The sequence below is a fragment of the Neomonachus schauinslandi genome, chromosome 6 (assembly GCF_002201575.2).
Source record: "Neomonachus schauinslandi chromosome 6, ASM220157v2, whole genome shotgun sequence".
Taxonomy (NCBI): domain Eukaryota; kingdom Metazoa; phylum Chordata; class Mammalia; order Carnivora; family Phocidae; genus Neomonachus; species Neomonachus schauinslandi.
In genome coordinates, this window is record NC_058408.1 from 23,424,415 (window position 1) to 23,448,378 (window position 23,964).

The 23,964-nt window shown below is 35.5% G+C and overlaps 1 protein-coding gene across 3 annotated transcripts in view; it reads right to left on the reverse strand.

Moving 5' to 3' along the window:
- KCNT2 (potassium sodium-activated channel subfamily T member 2) overlaps window positions 1-23,964 on the reverse strand; it is a 377,441-nt gene that overhangs the window by 27,878 nt on the left and 325,599 nt on the right. Inside the window, exon 24 of one of the 3 annotated variants that reach the window (XM_021686661.1) lies at window positions 16,168-16,188. The exons of the other annotated variants lie outside the window; for them this stretch is intronic. Within the exon in view, the coding sequence (XP_021542336.1) occupies window positions 16,168-16,188 (21 nt within the window). The remainder of the gene's footprint in view (window positions 1-16,167; window positions 16,189-23,964) is intronic. 3 annotated transcript variants of the gene reach the window in all.

The following is a 23,964-nucleotide window of genomic DNA, read 5'->3' on the forward strand; positions in this document are numbered from 1 at the left end:
CAAATAAATAAAATCTTTAAAAAAAAAAAGAAGAAAAGCAAGTGTGCTGGCCATCAGATAGACCTGGGTTTAAATACATGTTTCATCACTTACCAGCTCTGTATTCCTGGTTACATAAACCGCCTAAGATTATTCCCATTTCCCTATCGAAAAATGGTAATTATATTTTTATTTTGCTCACAGTGTTTTTGAGACGATCTAAGAGATAATACTTGAAAAGGGTATAATATAGTGCCTGTGTCAGCAAATGCTCACTAAATATTAGTTAATATTATGGCTCACGATCTGGTATGAAAAGACAGTAAAAGAGAGAAGAAGAAATAATTATGAGGGATTATATAAAAGGGAGAAATGTGTATGAAAAAGACAGGTTGTGACTCATATTTGTGATGCAGTTTTCTCTATCAGTGACCATATTTCACAAGAAATCAAGGTGCTAGAAACAAACCCTCAGGGGTAAAGATTCCTTGGTTAGTTTCATGAATTTGAAGAAGAGAACAATATTTAAGTTAAAGTGGACATTTATTGCCCTGCCCTGCTTCTATAAATTATTCTTCACTATTTCTATGAATAACGAGAGGACTATGGTTTGATGTTTTGTATTTTAATTATCAGACGACTGATATAATTATTAATGTGAAAAATCAAGATTTAATACTAATGCTTATGAGAATGAAAAAAGATATTTTCATATTGCTATGGTCTGATCTGAACGTTATGTCCCCTCAAAATTTGTTTGTTAAAATCTTAAACCCCAAAGGTGATGCTATTAGTAGGTGGGGTCTTTAGAAGGTGATTAGGCCATGGGTGTGGAGTCCTCATGAGTGGGATTAGTGCCCTTAGAAGAAAGACCCCAGAGAGATCCCTAGCCCCTCTGCCCTGTGATTATACAATGAGAAATCTGCTATCAGAAGGGGGCCCTCACATGACCATGTTGCCACCCCAATCTCCCACTTCCAGCCTCCAGAACTGTGAGCAATACATTTCTATTGTTTATAAGCTACCCAGCCTATGGTAATTTGTTATAGCAACTTGAATGGACATATTATATTATAGCAACATGAATAAGACATATTTTATATGAAATGCTTCTGGGACCGTATTTATACAGTTCAATACGGAAATGAAAAATTCATATATCTAATCAACAATTTTCATATAAATTTAAGGCATTATTATTTTTTAAATATTTAAATATTCTCCAAATATTTATCAAACTTAATATGGTTTTTAAAAAGGCTAAAAATATTTCTTCACAAGAATAAGAATTGGCAGCTTTATAAATGAGAAAATGTTTCTTATGCCTAAAAGAGCTTAATTACTTTCATTGTTTTCAGAAAGGCAGAAAGTGTCAGGATCACAATAAATATCAAACATTCTTTTCCACACTCTACACACACATACACACACACACACATCCCAAAATGACCCAATTCAACTTCCTCTCAATTTTTTTTATTGAAGTGATTCATGTCATAAGGTTATTGAGCAATCTGTGGAATAAAGTGGTATTTTAAAATAAATCAATTCGCTCAGTAGTTTGAAAGTGACTGTTTGTAATCTGGATTCATGGCTCCCTTAAGAATAGTTTTATAGGCTTTAAAATAGCCTTAAACTGTGCTATCTGATTTATGACTGAAGACATTCTGAATTGTTGCTAAAGAAAACAGAGGAAAATGAAACCACTGAAGATATGTTAGTTTAACATTTTATTTATTTATTTATTTTTTATTCCAAGTTTTTATTTAAATTCTAGTTGGTTAATAAATATGGTAAAATTGGTTTCAGGTGTAGAATATAGTGATTCATCACTTACATACAACACCCAATGCTCATAACAACTAGTGCCCTCCTTAATCCCATCACCCATTTAGCCCACCCCCGCCCACCTCCCCTCCAGCAATCTCAGTTTGTTCCATATAGTTGAGTCTCTTATGGTTTGCCTCTCTCTCTCTTTTTCCCCTTAGTTTAACATTTTATAGAAGAATTCCTATCTAATGTTTTCCATTAAAGGAAGGTTAAATTGCAAGAATACTTGAGACATCATCTATATTTAAATCCATATACACCTTGGCTAGTGACTTTGGGTTCCACGGAAATTTCTTTATATTAAAAAAAAAAATTCACACAAAGATGTTTCTGTACTTTCTATAAAGGCTCAGTTTATAAGTTCACTTAGTCTGTGATCTAAATAGAGATAGAAAATAACTAGTTACATTGTATTTAGATGTATTGTCTATTTATTTATTTATTTATTTATTTATTTATTTATTTTTAGAGAGAAAGCACAGGAGTGGGAGAGGGCCAGAGGGAGAGGGAGAGAGACAGTCTTAAGCAGACTCCCCGCCCAGCATGGAGCCACATGTAAGGCTGGATCCCAGGACCCTGAGATCATGATTCCAGCAGAACTCAAGAGCCGAAAGCTCAACCGACTGGGCCACCCAGGTGTCCTGTATTTAGATGTATTTTCAACATATTTTCAGAATCATAGAGATAATTAGAGAATAATCAATACTATTTCTAAAAAATGCTGAATTTGGAATCAAATACTAGGTTGTATTTTCAATCCCATCCAGCCAATACTTCATGACTTCAAACAAACCAACTGAGCTTCTTGAAAAATAGTGACAATTTTCACAGTTCTCATGACAAAATAAACAAAACTTAGGAGAATCTGTAGTAATACTCTAACATAAATTCTAAAGCCAAATAATTACTCAAGAATTTAGGTTCAAGTAATAGCTTTTTCTTTTTAAAGCTAATCACTTGGTGGAATAACAAAAATTATTTCAGTTTCTTGACTTTATTTTCCATATCTAAAAATCAGATATTTCACCTACATATTCTCTTAGGTAGCTTTCTATTTCATCTATTATTCTGTGAATATAAGGCTTACTCATAGTAGGTAGAACCTCCATTAACCTGTCATTCCAATCCCATAACTTCGAGAGTCAAAATTTAATTTTATGTCCAAGTGAAAAAAATTCCAGGTTCTCTATTTAGAGATAATGCTAAATAATCCACAAATTTAGGCTAGTTTTCTACTACTGTTGAACAGACTACATCTCCCTCTCTTTGTTTTTTTCTCCTCTCTTTCTCTTTCCCGCTTCCCCCACCCCATAAACAACACCCATCTTTCTGTTATTATCCCTAAAAGAAAATCAAACCTAGTCAATTACTTTTATGAGTTCAATCTCTTTTTTTTATTGTTTGTTTTAAATTTACACATCAAGTTGCCTATTCACACATCTTTGGCAATCTGGTTTTGTGTATGTGTGTGTGCATGTATGTGTGTATGTGTATTTGATTAAATCTCTGCGTTTTTTTTGGTCTCTGTGGAATTTGAAACCTAGCTAATTTATTGTCTTGGTGGTATTTCCACATTGGTGGTTAATTTCTTTTCCCTTGAGCCTTCAAAACGGTCATTCAGAAACAACTAATGTACAGAGATTTCAACTGCCTACTGCCTTTCCTAGTGCTTTAAACCCAGAAAATAGTACTTTTTTCTGCCTTCTTTAGGATCTTGAATATTATTGCTAACTAAATGGTGGCTGTCTTCCCTTAGAATCTAAATAATTAATTTAAATAAATTAAATAATTCATCTGTGTTAATAAGAGCAAGTTGAGAAGGGAATGTCATCCTTATTTTAATTGGTTGTACTATTATGTTAGGAGTCCTTTATAAAGTGATTCATAAATAGGTAGATGATAGATGGCATATATGTTACTTATTTTATTTTTCACCACGTGTTCAGGAAGTTATACTCCAAAAGAACTACTTGAGTTCTCAAACATATACAGACCAATATCTGGGGAACAGGTGTGGGAATGGATATTAAGGGTGCAGGATAATGGTGGAAGAAACATTAAGTTGAATCAGGCATAATTTATTGATATGGACTCATTAAGCAGAGATTCTGCATTGGGAGTTGAAGCTTGGGGAGTTAGAAAGGGTTCTAACAGTTCATCTGGTTGGTTGGCTGTAACATGTACCAAAAGGTGGTCCATAGTAAGCAAGCTGGACATGCACGACCTAATTTGGTTTAATGTAAAGCAAGGGATTCGAATCCTTGAGATTGGAATGTAAGAGTAGATTTGTCATTTAAGACCCACAGTGAGAGAGTCTAGAAGGCATTCCTTTTACCACAACTATGAGAAATAAATTTGTGAGCAGAGCCCCAGTATCCTTGAAGAGTTCAACGATTACTCTTCTCTCTAAGACCAGACCTTAGAGTGGTAATTGCAGTCACTAAATGAAATGGGAGTAGTTCAATCCCAAGGAGGCAGGGGCCAAGTAGTGGCAATCAATTGCCCAAGGCAAGGTGAGTGAACATGGTTGCTATAATGGACAGCAGAGTCAAAGCAGCAATCAGAATAGTCTGACTTGCACAGACCCACAGCACTGGCTAATTAATCATTGTGTTCCTATAGGTAAAACAGATAGGAAAACTACTAAATTTTTACCTAATCTGCATAAGCAGAAAACATTTAGATCAAGTGAACAAAACTCTAACCTGAATCATAAAAATAGAAAGTAACAACCTTTCAAATAATCCCCAGATTTGAGCCAGTTTACAGAACCAAAACCCTTCGATGAAGGAGAGGCTTATTCCTTTTCTGGAAGGACCCAGTACACTGCCAAAAATTTATACCAGTAATCTTTTTCCCAGGCTTCCCCAAAGGGACATATGACCTTTCACCAGGGTAACTGTACACTGAGGAAAAGGAAATAATCAGAACTTTTAGAGACTAGTAGAGACTGGCTTTGAAATGATACTAATTCCACAACACTCAAAACATCACTTTGGTCCACAAGTTAGAGTAGGAGCTTATGGAGGTCATCAATAGCTCAGATATGTCTCACAGTGGACTCAGTAGGTCCCAGAACCCATCCTATGGATATTTCCCCAGTTCCAGTCCCACATTGGCTCCCTGACCATACTGACCTACTATGATGGGAAAGGCCAAGTAGAAGCCACTAGAACTGCTTCTACCTAAGAAAATATTAAACTAAAAGCAATAATGAATTCCTACAGAGATTGCAGAAATTAGTGCCACCATCAAGGACTTGAAATATGCAAGTGTAGTGATTTCTGCCACATCCCCACTCAATTCACTTATTTGGCAAGGGCAGAAGACATACGGAGCTTGGAGAATGACAATGGGTTATCCTAAATTTAACCAGGTGGTAACTCCACCTGCAGCTGCTGCACCAGATGTGGTTTCATTGCTTGAACAAATTAACACATTCCCTAGTACCTAGTATGCAGCTATCGATCTGGTAAATGTCTTTTTATCCATCCCCATCAATAAGAAACACCAGAATCATTTTGTGCTCAGCTGCCAAGGCCAGCAATACATCTTCACTGTCCTACCTCACTGGTGTATCAACTCTCCAGCTCTATGTCATAATTTAGTTTGCAGGGACCCTGGCATCCTTTCCTTCTACAAGGTATCATGCCAGTTCATTACACTGATAACATTATGCTGAGTGGACCTAGTAAGCAAGAAGTAGCAACTATCCAAAACTTACTGAAAAGACATTTGCAGGTCAGAGGATGGAAAAGAGATCTGGCAAAAATATAGGGGACTCTTACCTCAGTGAAATTTCTAGGGGTCCATTGGTGTGGGGCATGGCAAGATATCCCTTCCAAAGTAAAGAATAGTTGTTGCATCTAACCCCTCCTACAACCAGAAAAGAAGCACAACATCTAGTGGGCTTCTTTGGATTTTAGAGGCAACATATTCCTCATTTGGGTGTGTTACTATGGCCCATTTACCGAGTGACCCAAAACCCTGCCAATTTTTAGCAGAGTCCAGAAAAAAAAAAAAAGGCTCTGTAAGAGGTTCAGCCTTATATGCTAGATGCTTTGCCACTTGGGCTATGTGATCGAGTAAAACCAATGGTGTGTGCAATGTCACTGACAGATAGGGATGCTGTTTTGAGCCTGTGGCAGGCCCTAATAAATGAATTACAGCTCAGGCCCTTAGAATTATTCAGAGGATGGCAAAGCCCTGCCATCCTCTGTGAATGGCTACTCTTCTTTGAGAACAAAAGAGCTCCTTTAAGACTCTCTTAATATTATCATACTCTGTGATGTAGGTCAATGGAAAACTGCAAGAACCTAATCCAGATAGAACTACTAATGGCCCGGGCCATTTGTATGAGTTTGGGGCTTTTGTTAACATGGCCCTATGCCATATGTCTCTGACTTATCTGTGTGTTTCATACTGAATTTTGTGTACAGGTATCAGTACGAAGCATGACAGACACTAAGTTCAGGGAATGAGTCTTACCCTACGACCATTGGTTGTATGCCTCAACCAGGCATCGATCTCCATTCCATAGAGCATTCAGGGGAAGAACTGATATTCTGTGTATTATACAGGTCTATTACGTGGCTGCTTGTGGGGAGGAAGAGCAGTGGCCATGCTGAGAAAACGGCTCACTAAGGTGTTACAAAATGCTGCTTCTGCTGCTATGACTCTGTAACAGCAAAGATCCTGATCCCCAGAGTTAGAAGGAAAAGTACCCATGGGCCTGGGTGGCATAGCTAAGGGGTTAATGCAAAACTGAGTGAAGCCTTAGGTTCGTAATAAATAAATAAATAAATCCAATAACGCAACCATTGCCATCAGGGAGACCCATAACTCTAATGAAACTGACCTGAGACTCTGGAAGAGGAGACATATAAGCGTGAGCAGGGTAGAAAGGATCCCCCTGAGGGTCTAGCAACCAAAGACAGCTCTAACCAGGAAATCAAAGGGAAGGAAAAAACAAACAAAAAATTGGATATATGGGAGGAAACAACTGAAACAGAAAGTCTACAATTTGTTCAACTTGAAAATTCTTAGTTTACTAAAAGTATTTTTAAAACAAAAAGATAAAAGGAAGCTGATTGGCTTTGTGCTTCTACAACATAGGTTCCAAGTTTTAATATCTCCTGAACTGTACCAACTGGCAAACCTTCAGGGGTTTTTTTTTTTTTTTTTGGTTGGGGTTCACATTATAGTTATGACTGGAGATTCCAATAAACTTCAGGCACTGTAAATATGGAGACTGCACTAAAATTAAGGTAATCCCAATGGGGATTATCAGACATAAAATAAAAACACATAGGTACATAGGTATACCTCATCTTAACCATCAGAACTATTGCCTTGCCTAAATCCCCCATGACCATAACACCCATTGCCCTACAATATCCCCTAGTAGACACTGCACACTCTAATCCAATGAGTTATAAATTAAAATTAAATGAAATAAAATCCTTGCCACTTACAATTGGTTTGACAAAATGGGGCCATTTGAACCTTCTGTATGTCCAATGTAAATAGTTAATAAGGCCTTCAAGGATTGAACAGGGCTTTCAAGGATTGATATCAATTATAAGAACTATTCAGAGAAGAGATGATAATTACCACTGCTTCTCCATTTAATGTCCATTCAACTAGTTCTTAAACTCGGAAAGAATGAATGGAACCCCACAGTAGAGTATCCCAACCTTAATGACATGTTGTTAGTATTAAAGTGCAATACCCAATATTACTGTAATTATTGACTCCATTCAATCAGCAATTGTTAAATACTTTGCAGTCATAGACTTGACTAACATCTTCTGTTTCATGCCCATTTTGACAGCCTCTCAACCAATTTCACCTTCGAAGGAACACAAATACTTCTTTACATGGCTACATATAGGATACCTTAAAAGCCTGGCAAATGCACTCAATCTTTGCAGGCAAGATCTTTACTGCATCCAACTTTCCCTGGGAACATAGGTATGACATTATATTGATGATATCTCTTGCAAGGGGATTTATTTGACATACTCATTCAGGACATATAAAAATTCACAAAGGAGAACACAAAAAGGAATGGGCCATTGTCTTGCACAAAATGCAAGGTTCCTTCAACTTAGTAAAATTTCTGGGCATATTTAGTCATACGCTATACATTATGAGAACAGGAATTACAAGGCAGATGTCCTTAAGCATTTACATGAAATTCAAGAGTAAAACAATAATTAAGCACCAAAATTAGTGACAGAGGAGATACAAATAAAATCACATAAGTTCGAACAGGATTTTTTGAAAGGATTGCTCTATGTTGAGGATACCTATGACTGAGTTCAGTAAACATACTGAGCACTTGTGTGAAGCACTGTTCAAGGTACATGGGATACAATAATGAAAAGATAGATGTGTTTTAGAGATAACTCCCTAATTTTAACTTTTATACCTCAATATCCTCAGTTGGGAAAGTAGAAGAAAAATAAGAAATTAAGACTATGAGAATATATAGAAAAATTGATTATCATGGAGGCCAAGAAAGAAGTATTTTTCATGGAATAGGATGGGCGATGAATATTATCAAATAGTTCTTACTACAGCTTTTTGCCCTCTAACATACATATCATAAATAATATCTATTGTTATAGAGACACCAAGGAAGAAGAAGAGAAGTAATAAAAGGTCTTAGCTTATTTAGGGTCATAGCATTACCTATGATGGGGGATTTTATTTTTAAGACTTATTTATTTACTTAGAGAGACAGAGAGAGAGAGAGAGAGAGGTAGGTGGGGGAGGGGCAGAGGGAGAGGGAGGGAGAGAATCTCAAGCAGACTCCCCCTGAGTGCAGAGCCTGACACAGGAATTGATCTCATGACCCTGAGATCATTTGAGCCGAAATCAAGAGTCAGATGCTTAACCGACTGAGCCACCCAGGCACCCCTATGATGGGAGATTTTTTAATAAAGGTTTTACATCTTCTAATCATATGTATGTTATAGAGGTCACTGGTAATCCTGAGAGATGAATTTTCTAAATAGTAATTTACAATATTTAAGGGTTAATATTTCTCTAAAGTATACATAACTCTTTTGAGTTGTAGTATTCAGAAATATATTTCAAGTATTTAATGAAATTGCCTTTATTATGTCATGTTTCTATGACAATGCTACTAACCAATGCCACTAACACCACTTTTCTCATTGTTTTTCTTATGAAGTCAGACAATGTCCATCTTCTTTCACTGTGTAGTAGTGAAATGTTTTTTATCTTCTCTGGTATAGCATTTTTTCTTCTCTTCAAAATAATGCTTGTCTTTTTTTTTAAGGTGGAGTGATAATATTACCAGCATCAGAATTGTTATTATTGTACATTTTGCAACTACTTTTTTGTAGGTCTCAAGATACTTTTTTACTCTTCTAATAGTTATTTAATTTTAACTGTTGTGTTCCATATACTGATGTGTGTCCAATAGATCAGAATCAAAATCTGGCCCAAATTTAGACTGATTTCTCCATCATTAATTTTTGTTTTATAAGGAAACTAAAAAGTGGTTTTCCTTAACCAATTCATTCATTTTATGTCTAGAAATAACTACATATAAGAATATGTTTGCTTTCAATGACATATCAGATAAAGGGCTAGTATCCAAAATCTATAAAGAACTTATCAAACTCCACCCAAAGAACAAATAATCCAATCAAGAAATGGGCAGAAGACATGAACAGACATTTCTCCAAAGAAGACATCCAAATGGCCAACAGACACATGAAAAAATGCTCAACATCACTTGTCATCATGGAAATACAAATCAAAACCTCAATGAGATAACACCTTATACCAGTCAGAATGGCTAAAATTAACAAGTCGGGAAACGACAAATGTTGGCAAGGATGCGGAGAAAGGGGAACCTTCCTACACTGTTGGTGGGAATGCAAGTTGGTGCAGTCACTCTTGAAAACAGTATGGAGGTTCCTCAAAAAGTTGAAAATAGAGCTACCCTACGACCCAGCAATTGCACTACTGGGTATTCACCCCAAAGATTCAAATGTAGTGATCCAAAGGGGCACGTGCACCCCGATGTTTACAGCAGCAATGTCCACAATAGCCAAACTATGGAAAGGGCCTAGATGATCATCAACAGATGAATGGATAAAGAAGATGTGGTAAAAATATACAATGGAATATTATGCAGCCATCAAAAAATGAAATCTTGCCATTTGCAATGACATGGATGGAACTAGAGGGAATTATGCTAAGCAAAATAAGTCAGTCAGAGAAAGAAAATTATCATATGATCTCACTGATATGTGGAATTTGAGAAACAAGGCAGAGGATCATAGGGGAAGGGAGGGGAAAATGAAACAAGACAAAACCAGAAAGGGAGACAAACCATAAGAGACTCTTAATCTCAGGAAACAAACTGAGAGCTGCTGGAGTGGAGGGGGGTGGGAGGGATGGGGTGACTGGGTGATGGACACTGGGGATGGTATGTGCTATGGTGAGCACTGTGAATTGTGTAAGACTGATGAATCACAGACCTGTACCCTTGAAACAAATAATAATACATTATATGTTAATAAAAACAAAACGAAACAAAACAAAAAGAACATATTTGCTTTCTACATAAAACATCCTTCTGGGGTTTCTATGTTTAGGTTTTCACATACTATACAGACTTATATATGTGTGTATAGAGAATAGCTTATACACTTGAATAGCTTTAAACTCTAAAACTGACCTACAACAAACAAATAATCAACAAATAGAAGAGCATTGAATAAGCACACAGGTTTAACATGCTCATAAATGTACTCCAATGGTTTACATTATTAGAATCATCCTTTCATTGCCAGGTTTGTCCTCTTCACAGTTCAATTTTCTCATCATTTTGCAGAATTACAGGAATACACAGGCTAAGGCAATGGTTTCAACCATGGGTATATGTGTGTGAGGTACGTCCTACATACTATAGGGTAAGTCAGGGAGGATATCATTCTATCACCTCCAGTATTTTACATTCCAGGAAAAAAGGACCTAAGCATATGAATTTATGAGAAACTATTATTGTGATTCTAATAGGCATATAGCACCAATTCTGCCATGCCCCAAACATTTTAAACACACACACACACAAACTCCTCTTTCCTATCATTTGAGAACCACTGCCCTAAAGCATATGCAGTTATAGATAAATGAGCCTGTGGAAAGAAAATTTCTATGACATATGTAATGTCTTAATTAAAGAACAGACATAATGATATAAGACTTGGAAGATATAAATATTCACATTCTTATGTACAGAATCTATACAAAACAGTATTATTGATCCAAGTATATTGTTGCTTACATATCACCACTCCTTTATGAAAACCTAGATGACCTAGATCAACTTTATAATTTTCCATTTGGCTCTGATTATTTTATAGACTCTAGCAGCCATTCAACAAGGGGCTGTGACTAAAGGCTTAATTTACTTCCTATGGCAGTGCAAAGTGAAAGAATGATCTCCATGCAGTTTAAGATGTTAAATGGACAAAAAGCCATGACTATGTAGTTAAATTAAATCAAACAGATTGGATGCGTTTAAACGGCTTCTTGCTAATAAGTATGCCATTGAGATTCTTATTAAGTTAGAGTAAATAAATAATGCAAGTAAGAAATGTTTTCCTGGGGATGGAAATGCACAAGATAAGAATCAGAGCCAGAAAATATTTTAAAAGAATTGTAAAATAAGGTAAGAAAAAGATCCAAGAGTAAAATTTCTGTAAGAAAGTGAAAGAAAATGATAGATGAGCCCAGACTTAAGGTGTGTGTGTGTGTGTGAGTAAATTAGAGTGCATTTGAGGTTAGTGAATATATCTGTTTGACTAATATTACAAGGTATTTACTTATCCAATTACAAGAATACTTACTTTTATATTATTTATAAATGTAAGTGTATTGAAACAAATGTTTTCTAAGAGAATGCCATCCACTCAAAGTGATGTAGCAGAGAAAATTGATGAAATAAGATCTATGTTACTCTATGTACTTACCCCAGAATTGTTTGCAATTAGCTATGAACAATTAACACATATCTGCCCCTTTTTATAATTTGTGAAGTGATAATCATATGCTCCCTATTTAGTCTTCACTTTGCTATGTGTTGAGAATGGACCATTTCACGCACAGCTAGTAAAAGGAAGAGCCAACATTTAAACCCAGATCATCTGGTACCAAGTCTATTGCTATTTGGTCAGACAGAATAATTGAATAAATGATTTGTATGGGGAACAGGAACAGAAGGAATATCAAAAAAGAATGGCCAGAATATAGAGCAGTTTAAAATCCAGCAACAAGAAATTTGACTTCATAAAGTAGGCATCAAACATCCACTATATGCATCATGTATCATGTGAGTAAAGTAAGGAATATGGTCATTAATCTGTCTGTTCTATGTAAGATTTTGAAGGGAAGAGAATTTAGATATAGTAAATCCATCAAGAAGTAATTAAAGAATAGGCATGAAATTTTCATGTTAGCTTTCTGAGAAATCTTTCTTGTATGTTTACTGATGCATTCCAAGTATCTAGGTGGGTGCATCTGGTGCCTAGCGGTGCTCAATAAATATTTGTAGTTCTGGTAGATAGTAAAGTGAAGAGAATCTGGCAGAAAATGAGCTTGTTCTTCATTTTTAGAAATTAGAAGGACAGAAAACACAAACTTGCTATCGATTAACATAGAAGTAATAATTGAAACCACAAGACATAACAAGTGTTCTGAGATCAAGTGTAGAAAAAGACCAAAAGACTATAAAACATAACTTTAGTAAATGCCTGGTTACTGTTCAAGTGTCATTTCCCATATTGATTCTCAACCAAAGCATTTGAGGACCTCAAAATAGATGGTGAAAGAGAGATGTAGTTCAGAAATCAGTAGAGGCTGCTACAGTGAGACCCAGTGATTAAAAGAAGCTCTGGTGTCAGATAGTGATAAATTCTAAAAACCAGGTTGGCTGCTTCCAAAGTTTTTGACATTGGTCAAGTTAACTTGTCTACATCTCTGCTTATTTAAAAATAAGAATAATATTGTATGCCATATTGGCTTCTGGTGAGGATTAAATAAAACAATAAAGTGCTTAGCATTGTGCAGGGATCAAGATTAAGGCTCTGGGTGAGACTAATGGCAGTGAAGCTTAGCCTACCTTCAGGTGGTTAACGGAGTATTTTCTGGAAACTAAAGATGAAGTCCAGTCCTAGAAGGGAGACAAAGGCAGATTGCTGCAGCTACTTGGAGTCTTGAGCTCCAGAGCCAATCCCAGGGACAATGGGTTAGGGAGAAGCCTTCAGATGAAGATCACATTGGCAGCATCTGAAATGAACTGTTATAAGCAGAAACTGAACAGTAGAAAGAAGGGGAACAGTTTAAGAAATAAACCAATAAAAACAGGTAAAACAGGTAAAGAAAGTAATTCATAATATGAAAACTGAGGATAAAAGAATTTTAAGATGTAGGAGGTAATGACCCCTGCTAAAGATTATATGATGTTTAAACAAATAAAAACTAATATAAAATGCCAAGGATTTTGGCTTAAAGATTTCTACTGATTCAAGAACAGGATAAATAGAGTAGTGGGGAAAAAAACTGTGGAAGACACCGATAAGGAACAGAATAGACAGCATATACGAACTTTTCTCAGAGCTTAACAAGAATAAGATAAGTAAAAATTGAATGACGGGGAGCCTGGCTGGCTTAGTCAGTAGAGCATGCCACTCTTGATCTTGGGGTTGTGAGTTCAAGCTCCACAGTGGGCATAGCAATTACTTAAAAATAAAAAATCTTTAAAAAAGAGGATAAAAGGGAAAATTTTTCTTGAGAACTGGGGAAACTTGGGTATATTTGAAGGTAAAGGGAGAGAGTTGATGGAGAGGGAAAAAAAAACGCTAAAAACAAAAACTAGAGCTGGAAAGAATGGGAATTGTTGTAGAAACAAAGGGAATTACAAAGATAAATGTCTTCATATCCAAAGTACAATTAGAGTTTCTTTTTTCCTTCATAAAAAGGATTGTAAGAAAAATACTTATATTGGAAAACTCAAACTTCGCAGTAGAGGGAAGGCACTTTGCTTACATAGGGAACTGATTGAAGGATGTCGAGACCCTAGAATAACAACTATAAGAAAGAAAGCAATTAGTGGGAAAAAGTTCCAAAAGTCAACTTGCAATTGGCTGCCATGATTCAGAAATGAGCCAAACCTTTGCCTTCCTGCATCTGAAATGGTAAGTTAGAGAAAAGAGGTGATAGAGATGTGTAACATCTGAATAAAAAGTGCAGAACATTTGAATCAATACATAGAACTGCAACATAGCCAAAACCTACACCTAAAAGTTTCACTCCACTTCCAAACATAAAGCTATAAAGTTTTTAACCAAATGAAAATTTTGATCTTTCTGGGACATAGAGTGAACCCCAGCAAGTGTTTCTACCATTGAGGACCAGGTCTGGACTTATACCTGAGAATCCCTTTAGGAAAGACAAGGTGAAACAACTCTGCTGTTGACATGTTACTAAAATATTTATGAATTAATGCATGCCAATTCAATACCCTTGAGATTTTATTTGTACAGCTGGTCAGGTCAAATATTGGTATAAATTAAAAATTTAGAAATATATGTTGATCTCATTATAAAACATTATCTAAAAAAGCAACAATAAAACTATAAAATGAGTTCCCCAAACCCAGTATGTGCCAGGAATATGTTCTGTTTTGATCTAAAATTTTAATTTGCTCAACCTGCAGGTAGCCATGGTAGCTGAAACCCCTAAGCAGCTTCATGCCAAACAAACATTACATTTTCAATGTGGACCATGATGGGAGGAAAGCACTCCTCTAAAATGTTATTCATTCAGGCCCAAGGGAAGCTTTCTTGGTAATATTTAGTAAATTCTGAAGGATTCAATATATAATAAAACAAAATAAGAATATTGAAAAATATAATAGAGGTATAGCTCATAAAATCATAAATAAATAATTTAAGATGTTTAAAAGAATTTAATGAACAAAATTTGCATTTATTATATGGATTCAAATCTATGATGTAGTTAACAGTCATTACATCAAAGATGTGGATATTATGAATATAGAACTTTTCTCTAAATTCCAACAAGCTTAAAAATAGACTTGCAGCTTTCTTTTTCTTTTTCTTTTTTTTTAATTTTATTTTTCTTAAATCAACGTGTACTTTTAGATGGTAACTTTGGCACACAAGCTTTACACTTAATGTGCTAAATTCTACCATTGCTTTGACATTCAAAATGCAATTTTTAAAGTGGAAAATATTTATATTTGTAATGGTTTCATTAATTATATTTATGCTTGGGAGTCTGCATTAAGTGCTAAGAACATAATGACAATTATTTATCATAGTTTATATGAAGAAAATGGAAAATAAAATTAAAAATACAAATCCCATGAAGATAATATCATGGTTTTAGGAATATAAGTGCATGCATATGCATATGTATGCATAATATATGCATACATTTTAGGTTTTAGGTTTTAGGAATATAAGTGCATGCATATGCATATGTATGCATAATATATATTATTAAGAATTTTATTTTTATTGTAACAAATCAATTATCAGCCCAGGTCAATGTTATCAAACACTAAACTGATGGCTTCTTAATGACAATAAATTAAAATTATTAAAGAATAAATTCAACGTTAAAAAGTGCACTAGAGAGGGGTGCCTGGGTGGCTCAGTTGGTTAAGCGACTGCCTTCGGCTCAGGTCATGATCCTGGAGTCCCGGGATCGAGTCCCATATCGGGCTCCCTGCTCAGCAGGGGGTCTGCTTCTCCCTCTGCCCTCTTCCCTCTCGTGCTCTCTGTCTCTCATTCTCTCTCTCTCAAATAAATAAATAAAATCTTTAAAAAAAAAAGTGTACTAGAGAAAGCCATCCCAGGTCCTATTGTTCCTATACCCCTTTCTAGGAGGACCAGCCTACATAGGTAGCATGGGGAAAGATAAGTTTCACATCCCATGACTGCCAACCCTTTTTTAGTCTCAGTTGATTGCACTGAAGGTGGGTACCTCATTCAAGGACAGACAGACAATACACAGCCAGTAAGCGACAAGCAGGTAATGACACCACACAGTAAAATATATGATTGGATTAATATACAAACATAATTTCAAGACAAGCAGGTAAAATGAACTTGCAATATTATTAGGGAAATATAGACATGCTAACTTGAAAATAGAACATTTATAACACTTCAGCTTAATTAATTTATTTTAACATCTGAAATACTGAATTCAATTCTCTTTCCCTTTAACAGCTCTGAATTCACATATTAAACTATCTGAGGAAAGGGAGACAAAAATACTTACTTGTGATGCTGTTTCTCGAGACTGACACAAAGGGAGGGAAAAAAAGAAACACACAAAATACAGTTTAAACAATGACTAAATAATACATACACGAAACAGTCAGCAACAAGGACAAAATCTGACAAGTCCCCACTTAACACTTATAATACAATTATGTGTTTCATTATTTATTACAGGGCTTCTGAATAAAATTAGATAAGGAATAAAAGTGTAGCAGAAAGTTCCTGTTAGATTATTTTTTGTTTGTTTGTTTAGTAAAATTATCTCTCTAAGGTTTTGATAGAAAAAAGTGGTACTAGGCGCCTGGGTGCCTCAGTTGGTTAAGCGACTGCCTTCGGCTCAGGTCATGATCCTGTAGTCCGGGGATCGAGTCCCGCATCGGGCTCCCTGCTCGGCGGGGAGTCTGCTTCTCCCTCTGACCCTCCTCCCTCTCGTGCTCTCTGTCTCTCATTCTCTCTGTCTCAAATAAATAAATAAAATCTTTAAAAAAATAAATAAATAAAAAAGAAAAAAAGAAAAAAAAGAAAAAAGTGGTACTGGTAGAGAAAATAAAACAATTGACAGGAGCTTATAAAGTTCATGAGAGAATACTGGACATAATTATTGGCATTCAATAACCATTATTGGCATTAATATCTGTACTGTATTAAAATTTAGATCGCATATAAAATTGTTTTTTTAAAATTTAATACTTTTAAATTTAGATATTGTCATAAGATTGCTTTTCCCTGATGTATAAATTTAATTAGTTTATAGAAATATTCTGAGCTTTCACCTTGGCTGCGAAGTCTAAAATTTGACCTTCCCAGTCACCATATAACTCTCAAATATTGAGGGGCAATACAAGTTATGCTATCTTAGTCTTCAATTCTAAGGAATAATATCCTATTCATTTTTCAATAAGTAGAAATAAAATTTTCAATTATATTCTTTGGTGTAACATAACTCAAGTCTAGCAAATTATCTACCTTTTTAACTGTTGATACAAATGTAAAAAAAAAACATAATAAACATTTGATTATAGGCTCCTTAAAACTGTTTATCTTAGGATTCTTAACACATGGCCCAAGAGAATAAAAACGTTGCTTGAGTGAATAATGGGAGAGAGTGGGCAGCTAGAATTTCAAAACTATCCTATCTCAATCCTTATTAAAATAATTTTATTAGGAGCACCTGGGTGGCTCAGTCGGTTAAGCCGCTGCCTTCGGCTCAGGTCACGATCCCAGGGTCCTGGGATCGAGCCCCGCATCGGGCTCCCTGCTCAGCGGGAAGCCTGCTTCTCCCTCTCCCTCTGCCTGCCTCTCTGCCTACTTGTTCTCTCTCTCTCTCTGTCAAATAAATGAATAAAATCTTTTAAAAAAAAAAATAATAATTTTATTAATGTGATTTTGCAAAAGATAAACTAATTTCAATAATACATTTAAAAATACTATGTTCCAGTTTTTTTTAAAGATTTTATTTATTTATTTGACAGAGAGAATGAGACAGAGAGCACATGAGAGGGGGGAGGGCCAGAGGGAGAAGCAGACTCCCTGCCGAGCAGGGAGCCCGATGCGGGACTCGATCCAGGGACTCCAGGATCATGACCTGAGCCGAAGGCAGTCGCCTAACCAACTGAGCCACCCAGGCGCCCCAACTATGTTCCAGTTTAAGAGTAAGGACTTAATGATTGGTAGATGGGAAAATCAATGATTATTCCATTATATCAAATGCTTTAAAGTTATAAGATTTGCTATTATGAAAGTGACCAACAGGGTGCCTGGGTGGCTCAGTCCTGGGATCGAGCCCCACATCGGGCTCCCTGCTCGGCGGGAAGCCTGCTTCTCCCTCTCCCACTCCCCCTGCTTGTGTTCCCTCTCTCACTGTGTCTCTCTCTGTCAAATAAATAAAATCTTAATTAAAAAAAAAAGTGACCAACAATCAGAGTAACATATTTCACAAATTTATTGTGTACATTGAAAAGATGTTGGTACTTTAATATGTTTTTAAATGATCTCTAATTTCTAGTAAAATTTTCGATGGTTATAGTACACTTCAAGCAAATGTACACTGGAAAACTGGAGGTAAATACAGTTCCACATTTTCTTACCAAAAACCATAGAAACAAATATGTTTATTAATTTAGAATTTATCGGATTTTGGAAAGGTAGTACTATACCATATACTGTATGGTAGGAAATGTCCCTAGCATTTGGGTAACATTTCATAATAAAAAATTGGGCAGCATTTCATAATAAAAAATAATAAATTTAATAATAAAATTTAATAATAAACTTCACAATAAAAATAATAATATATCTGCAATGAAAAGTAAGAATATTCACTTGACATGGAGTAATATTAAAATTTCCCAAATAAAGTGAGGTAAAATAAATTTACTGAGCTTTTTGGATTTCAGAATTGTGGATAAAGGATTATGGACAGAAGTATAGTTCCTCTTTGTCATCAAGAGCTGCATTAGTCCCTATGCCTCCTATGTTTTTGAACCAGGAGATTTTGATGTTTATAAAGATTCCCTTAAACAGACATATATAGATGGTGGTAGAAGCTCTGGCAAGGTGATACACAACCAGGTAAAAAGGGGCAGGATCCAGCTGCACCCTATAATATAGCTGTATCCATGGACTGATTTTTGAGTCACTGTATGCACCTCCACTTTATTCTTTGTGTTTGTATGAATTCTCCTTCCACCAATATTCAGCCCACCAAAAAACTGAGATTGTATTCCAGGTCTTTTGTACATTTTATAATTTTAATTATAAATATTCTTTATCATCATTTGTCTTCCCAAAGACATCTGCTCTAAGTATTGACTGTTTCCCCTACTCCCACAGACAAAGCTAAATAGCTTTTTTTCTATACATAGAACATGAGAAGACACACTAGAAAATGATGTGGCATGAAATCCTGCATCTGCTTTTAAACTGTATTTTTTTAAACTCCATGAAATAAGGAAGCAAGGCTTCGTTTTTACCTGTGTTTATTCCTACCACGTTCTGATATGAAATGTTGGCACTTAATAAAAAATTATCCATAGAATAGGACAGAATTTAATACTTAAAAGTATAATCTGAAAAAATGATCAATGTCTAATGCAACTACCATATGACTATAAATCTATTAGTTGTTTTTATTAGTTATAAATACATTGTGTTGTCAGAAAATGTTACGATTTGTTCTGAAAAATAGAAGCTTCCACCATGATCATTTTTATTTCCCTAGGACACATCTACTTTTATCTCTTTTAACTGGATATGTAGGTCTTTATCTCAGTTTCTCTATAACATGCTTGATTTTATTTTATTTTTTTTTCAGTTTCTGCCTTCATCTTCACTTCACACTCTGGAAGAAAAGAAATTAAACTTTTCCGCCTATTCCAGTACCTTTGCCATTTCTCATCATTTCAAAATTGTTCAAGTGTAATTCTGGTTAGATCAAAATTGAGGGCACATTATGACTAAGTGCAATTTACAGATGAGCTATACAGGAAACATTGTTACTATTAATTTCCTGCATACATTTTTTTGTTGTTGGTGGTGGTGATAATATATTCCTAAAGTTAACAACTTTGTTATTTTTATAATTGCTTAATTATAAATGTATGTAATTCACCCTGAGATCTCTGGTAATTGTTTAATCTTTCTTTAAGACATTGAGATATGTAAGATATTCTATAGATTTCATCTTCCTGAAGAAATCTCTCTGAAATCCTCTAACCCATTCCAGGTTCCTTTAGGTCTGATGGTCTTTTCACTGCCATCCTGGGCATTTCCTTGGCTTTCATATTTGTTGCCTGGATTCCATAAAATGTATGGTTTCCTCCATACCATGATTCCTTTCTCAGTGTATTCATTCCTTTTGGTGGGAGTGGTTTCTTTAGGAAGTAGGCATGGTAGAATGTTTTTGGAGACAATGTTGAAATATGATTTATCCTACTCTTACACAAGTTTGATAGGTTTGGCTGAATATAGAATTCTCGTTTGGAAATATTCCCTCAAGATCTTGAGGGAATTGTTCCATTGTCTTTTGGCTTACAGTGTTGCTTTTGAAAAATCCCAAATATATTTTGCATGTGACCTACCCCTTGCTCTCCTCCTGCACCTTCTCCTTTGCTTCAATATTCTGAAATATTATGGTGCTGTGTCTTGATGTGAGTCTATTTTAATTCATTATACTGAGCATTTGGTGACCCTTCCCATTTGGAAATTAACACACTACTATTCTGGGATTATTCTTAAATTATGACACTGATATCTTACTGCATTCTTTCTGTATGGAAGTGTTATCATTCAGATCTTAGACCTCCTGGACTAGTCCTCTAATCTTATCTTTTCTTTACTGTTTCCATGTTTGAATTTTTGCTCTAGTTTCTTGGTGATTTCCTCAACTTTATTTTTTTTTTAAAGATTTTATTTATTCATTTGAGACACAGAGATACAGATACAGAGAGAGAGCATGAGCAGGGAGAGAGGCAGAGGGAGAGGGAGAAGCAGGCTCCTCGCTGAGCCAGGAGCCCGATGTGGGGTTTGATCCCAGGACCCTGGGATCATAACCTGAGCTGAAGGCAGATGCTTAACCGACTGAGCCACTCAGGCGCCCCTTTCCTCAACTTTATGATGTTAACTTTTTTTACCTCTGCTATCATATTTTCAATTCCCAAGGTTTTCTTTTTCCTAAATGTTCCTTTAGTTTCCTGGGGCGCCTGGGTGGCTCAGCTGGTGGAGCATCTGACTTGATTTTGGCTCAGGTCATGATCTCAGCTCTGCATGGGGCTCTGCACTGGGCACAGAGCCTGCTTGGGATTCTTTCTCCCCCTCTGCCCATCCCATCTCCTCCTTATCTCTCAAAAAAAAAAAAAGATAAAAATTCAGTTTCCTGTTCGTCTTTCATCTTTGCAATATCTTCTTTTCCTTTTTATTTTTTTTAAAGATTTTATTTATTTACCCGACAGAGAGAGAGAGCACAAGCAGGTGGCATAAAAGGCACAGGGAGAGGGGGAAGCAGGCTCCCCGTTGAGCAAGGAGCCTGACGTGGGGCTCGATCCCAGGACCCTGGGATCATGATCTGAGCCGAAGGCAGTTGCTTAACCAACTGAGCCATCCAGGTGCCCCAGTAATATCTTATTTTTCTAATAATATTAATTCTAGCTTTTCAATATATAATTTTACTGATACATATTTGACATTTATAATTTTCAAATATAAAATCAGAGATATTTAGTAAATTTACCAAGTTGCATAATCATCACCATAAATCAGTTTTAGAATATTTCCAATACCCCAATAAACCCCATCATGTTCATTAACTGGTTTCCCATTTCCTCCACCTCCCCCTGACTTAGGCAATCACTAATCTGCTTCCTGTCTGCATACATTTACTTTTTATGACATTTCATAACATGAAATCATACAATTTGTATCCGCCTTCTTTCACTGAACTTAGTATTTTTGAGGTTCATCCAAGTAATAGCACATATAAGTAGTTTCTTTCTATGGATAAACAGTATTCCATTGTATGGATATACCACATTTTGCTTATCTGTTTACTAGTTGATGGACATTTAGGTTGTTTCCAAATTTTGGCTATTATAAACAATGCTGCCAAGGACATTTGTATACAAATCTTTGGGTGGATATATTTTTATTTCTCTTGGGTAAATACTTTATTTCATGTTTTGAAATTGTCTTCTTCCTCATTGATCTGCCCTTCTTACATGTTTTTTTCCTTCCTGTTTATTTTGTGCCTTTGTGGTTCATTCTATTTCCCAACATAGGGAATTTTTAGTTGTCTTCTCCTACTTAAAAGTAGGGGACTAATAACATTTATTGAAAGCTCTGGGTGAGATTTTTTTTATTGAGTTTCAAGGTGACCACCGGATTACTGAATGTCCCATGTCTACATCTTTAGGCATTTCACTTGGATTATTCAGATTCCCTAGGGAAGATCGCTAATCTGCTGCTGAAGGGTACAGTATACAGAATAGACCTTTCACTTAGCTCTCTGAATTTAGTGTGGTATTATTGCCCTCACCTGTCCCTTCAATCCACAGAGTATCTGTGTCCTCTCGCCATAGAAACAAACCTTCAATCTTTGCCTGCATGCTACAGCTATGTGAACTGTGAGGGGGAATGGGAATCTGACAGACATTTATGCAAGAATATGTTAGACTCTTCAATTCTAATTATTAGATGAAGTTTCTACCTCCTGAAATCGGTGTCTTTCTTTAATTAAAGTAAGAGAAAATTGGCATGTGGGGCAAAGATAAATCACCTGAATTCTAACGCTTGACTTTTCTTGAACCATCTGATATTTGAGAAAGGTGGTGGAATGTATGAGCCCATCTTTCATCTCATGAGAGACATTAAGGTCTTATTCTTTATTTTTATATAATCAGGAAAAAAAATTTTCCTCTTCATACAAAATCCAATGTCTTTGTGTTATTATTTAATTGATGTCCTTTTTAAAAAAAAAAATAAAAGATTAACTTAAAGGATATTCACTTTAATGGCACTTTTGTATCTTGTAAAACTCCGATTGAAGATAGATACTGTTCTTCATGTTATCTAAAGCCTTTTAAATAAGAAAACCTATAATATACATGTTCTTTTAATAGCAAATCTGTCTCAAGATTAACTTTTATCCTTTCATGTATCAGACTATAATTACTATATAATTCAACAGTTCTATTTTTGCCTTACCAGGAAAGTAAAAGTAGAATTCTGGCTCAACTGTAACACTCAGTTTATTTTAAATGTAGGATAACATTAATTTCTCTGTCTCTATTAATATATTGTGTTGTAAAAAATCTTGATGGTTTCATTTTTTTTTAAAGATTTTATTTATTTATTTGACAGAGAGATAGAGAGAACAAGTAGGCAGAGAGGCAGGCAGAGGGAGAGGGAGAAGCAGGCTCCCCGCTGAGCAGGGAGCCCGATGCGGGGCTCGATCCCAGGACCCTGGGATCATGACCTGAGCCGAAGGCAGCCGCTTAACTGACTGAGCCACCCAGGCGCCCCTTGATGGTTTCATTTTTATCTTTAATTATTTAGGTTGCCTCAATTTTTACACAATAGGCAGAATATAAAATTTAAGTAAAAATATATGTGCCAAAAGATGAATTGAATTCAATATAGGAAGACAGAAGTTATCTTTATTTAACTTAGTTTCCTTTTATCTTCCCAAAGATGTGTGTTTTTCATACAAGCTAGAGTTTTGGGGATTTATAAGCATTTTATTGAAGGATCTTTTTATGTGATGGGAAGAACTGACCAAAATGTAATGTTAAATGCTCTGTGATGGCAACACAATTATTGCCATCAATTATCCTTTCCCTACTATAATGTAAACAGCACACAACAAAGTTCCTTAATAATATAAAATGATGACATGAATATGAACTTGACCAAGGGCAGAATTTACTATGTTCAAATTCACAAAGGCTATACATAAGATAAGAGCATAATAATACTCTGGTGAATGGAAACTTTCTTTGTACTTAACAAGCTCAAATAAGTGGTTAATTGCTTAAGTGTGAAAGCACTTGTCTTCTCTTAACCTTTAATCAAATACTAATTTTTTAGATACAGTATTCTTAAAATTTTAGGCATATCTAGCCAAACTATCCTACAAAGTAGCAGAGATGGCAATAAAGTTCCTTTTAGCATGCCTGATCTACAGTGAAAGTGCTAGAAAGCATCTCAGAAAAACTGAACAATTTCCTGCTGTCCCCAATATTACTTATTTAAATGTCAAACCATAAATTTTAGCAAGTAAACAAAAATCCACTCCTTTGCTCAT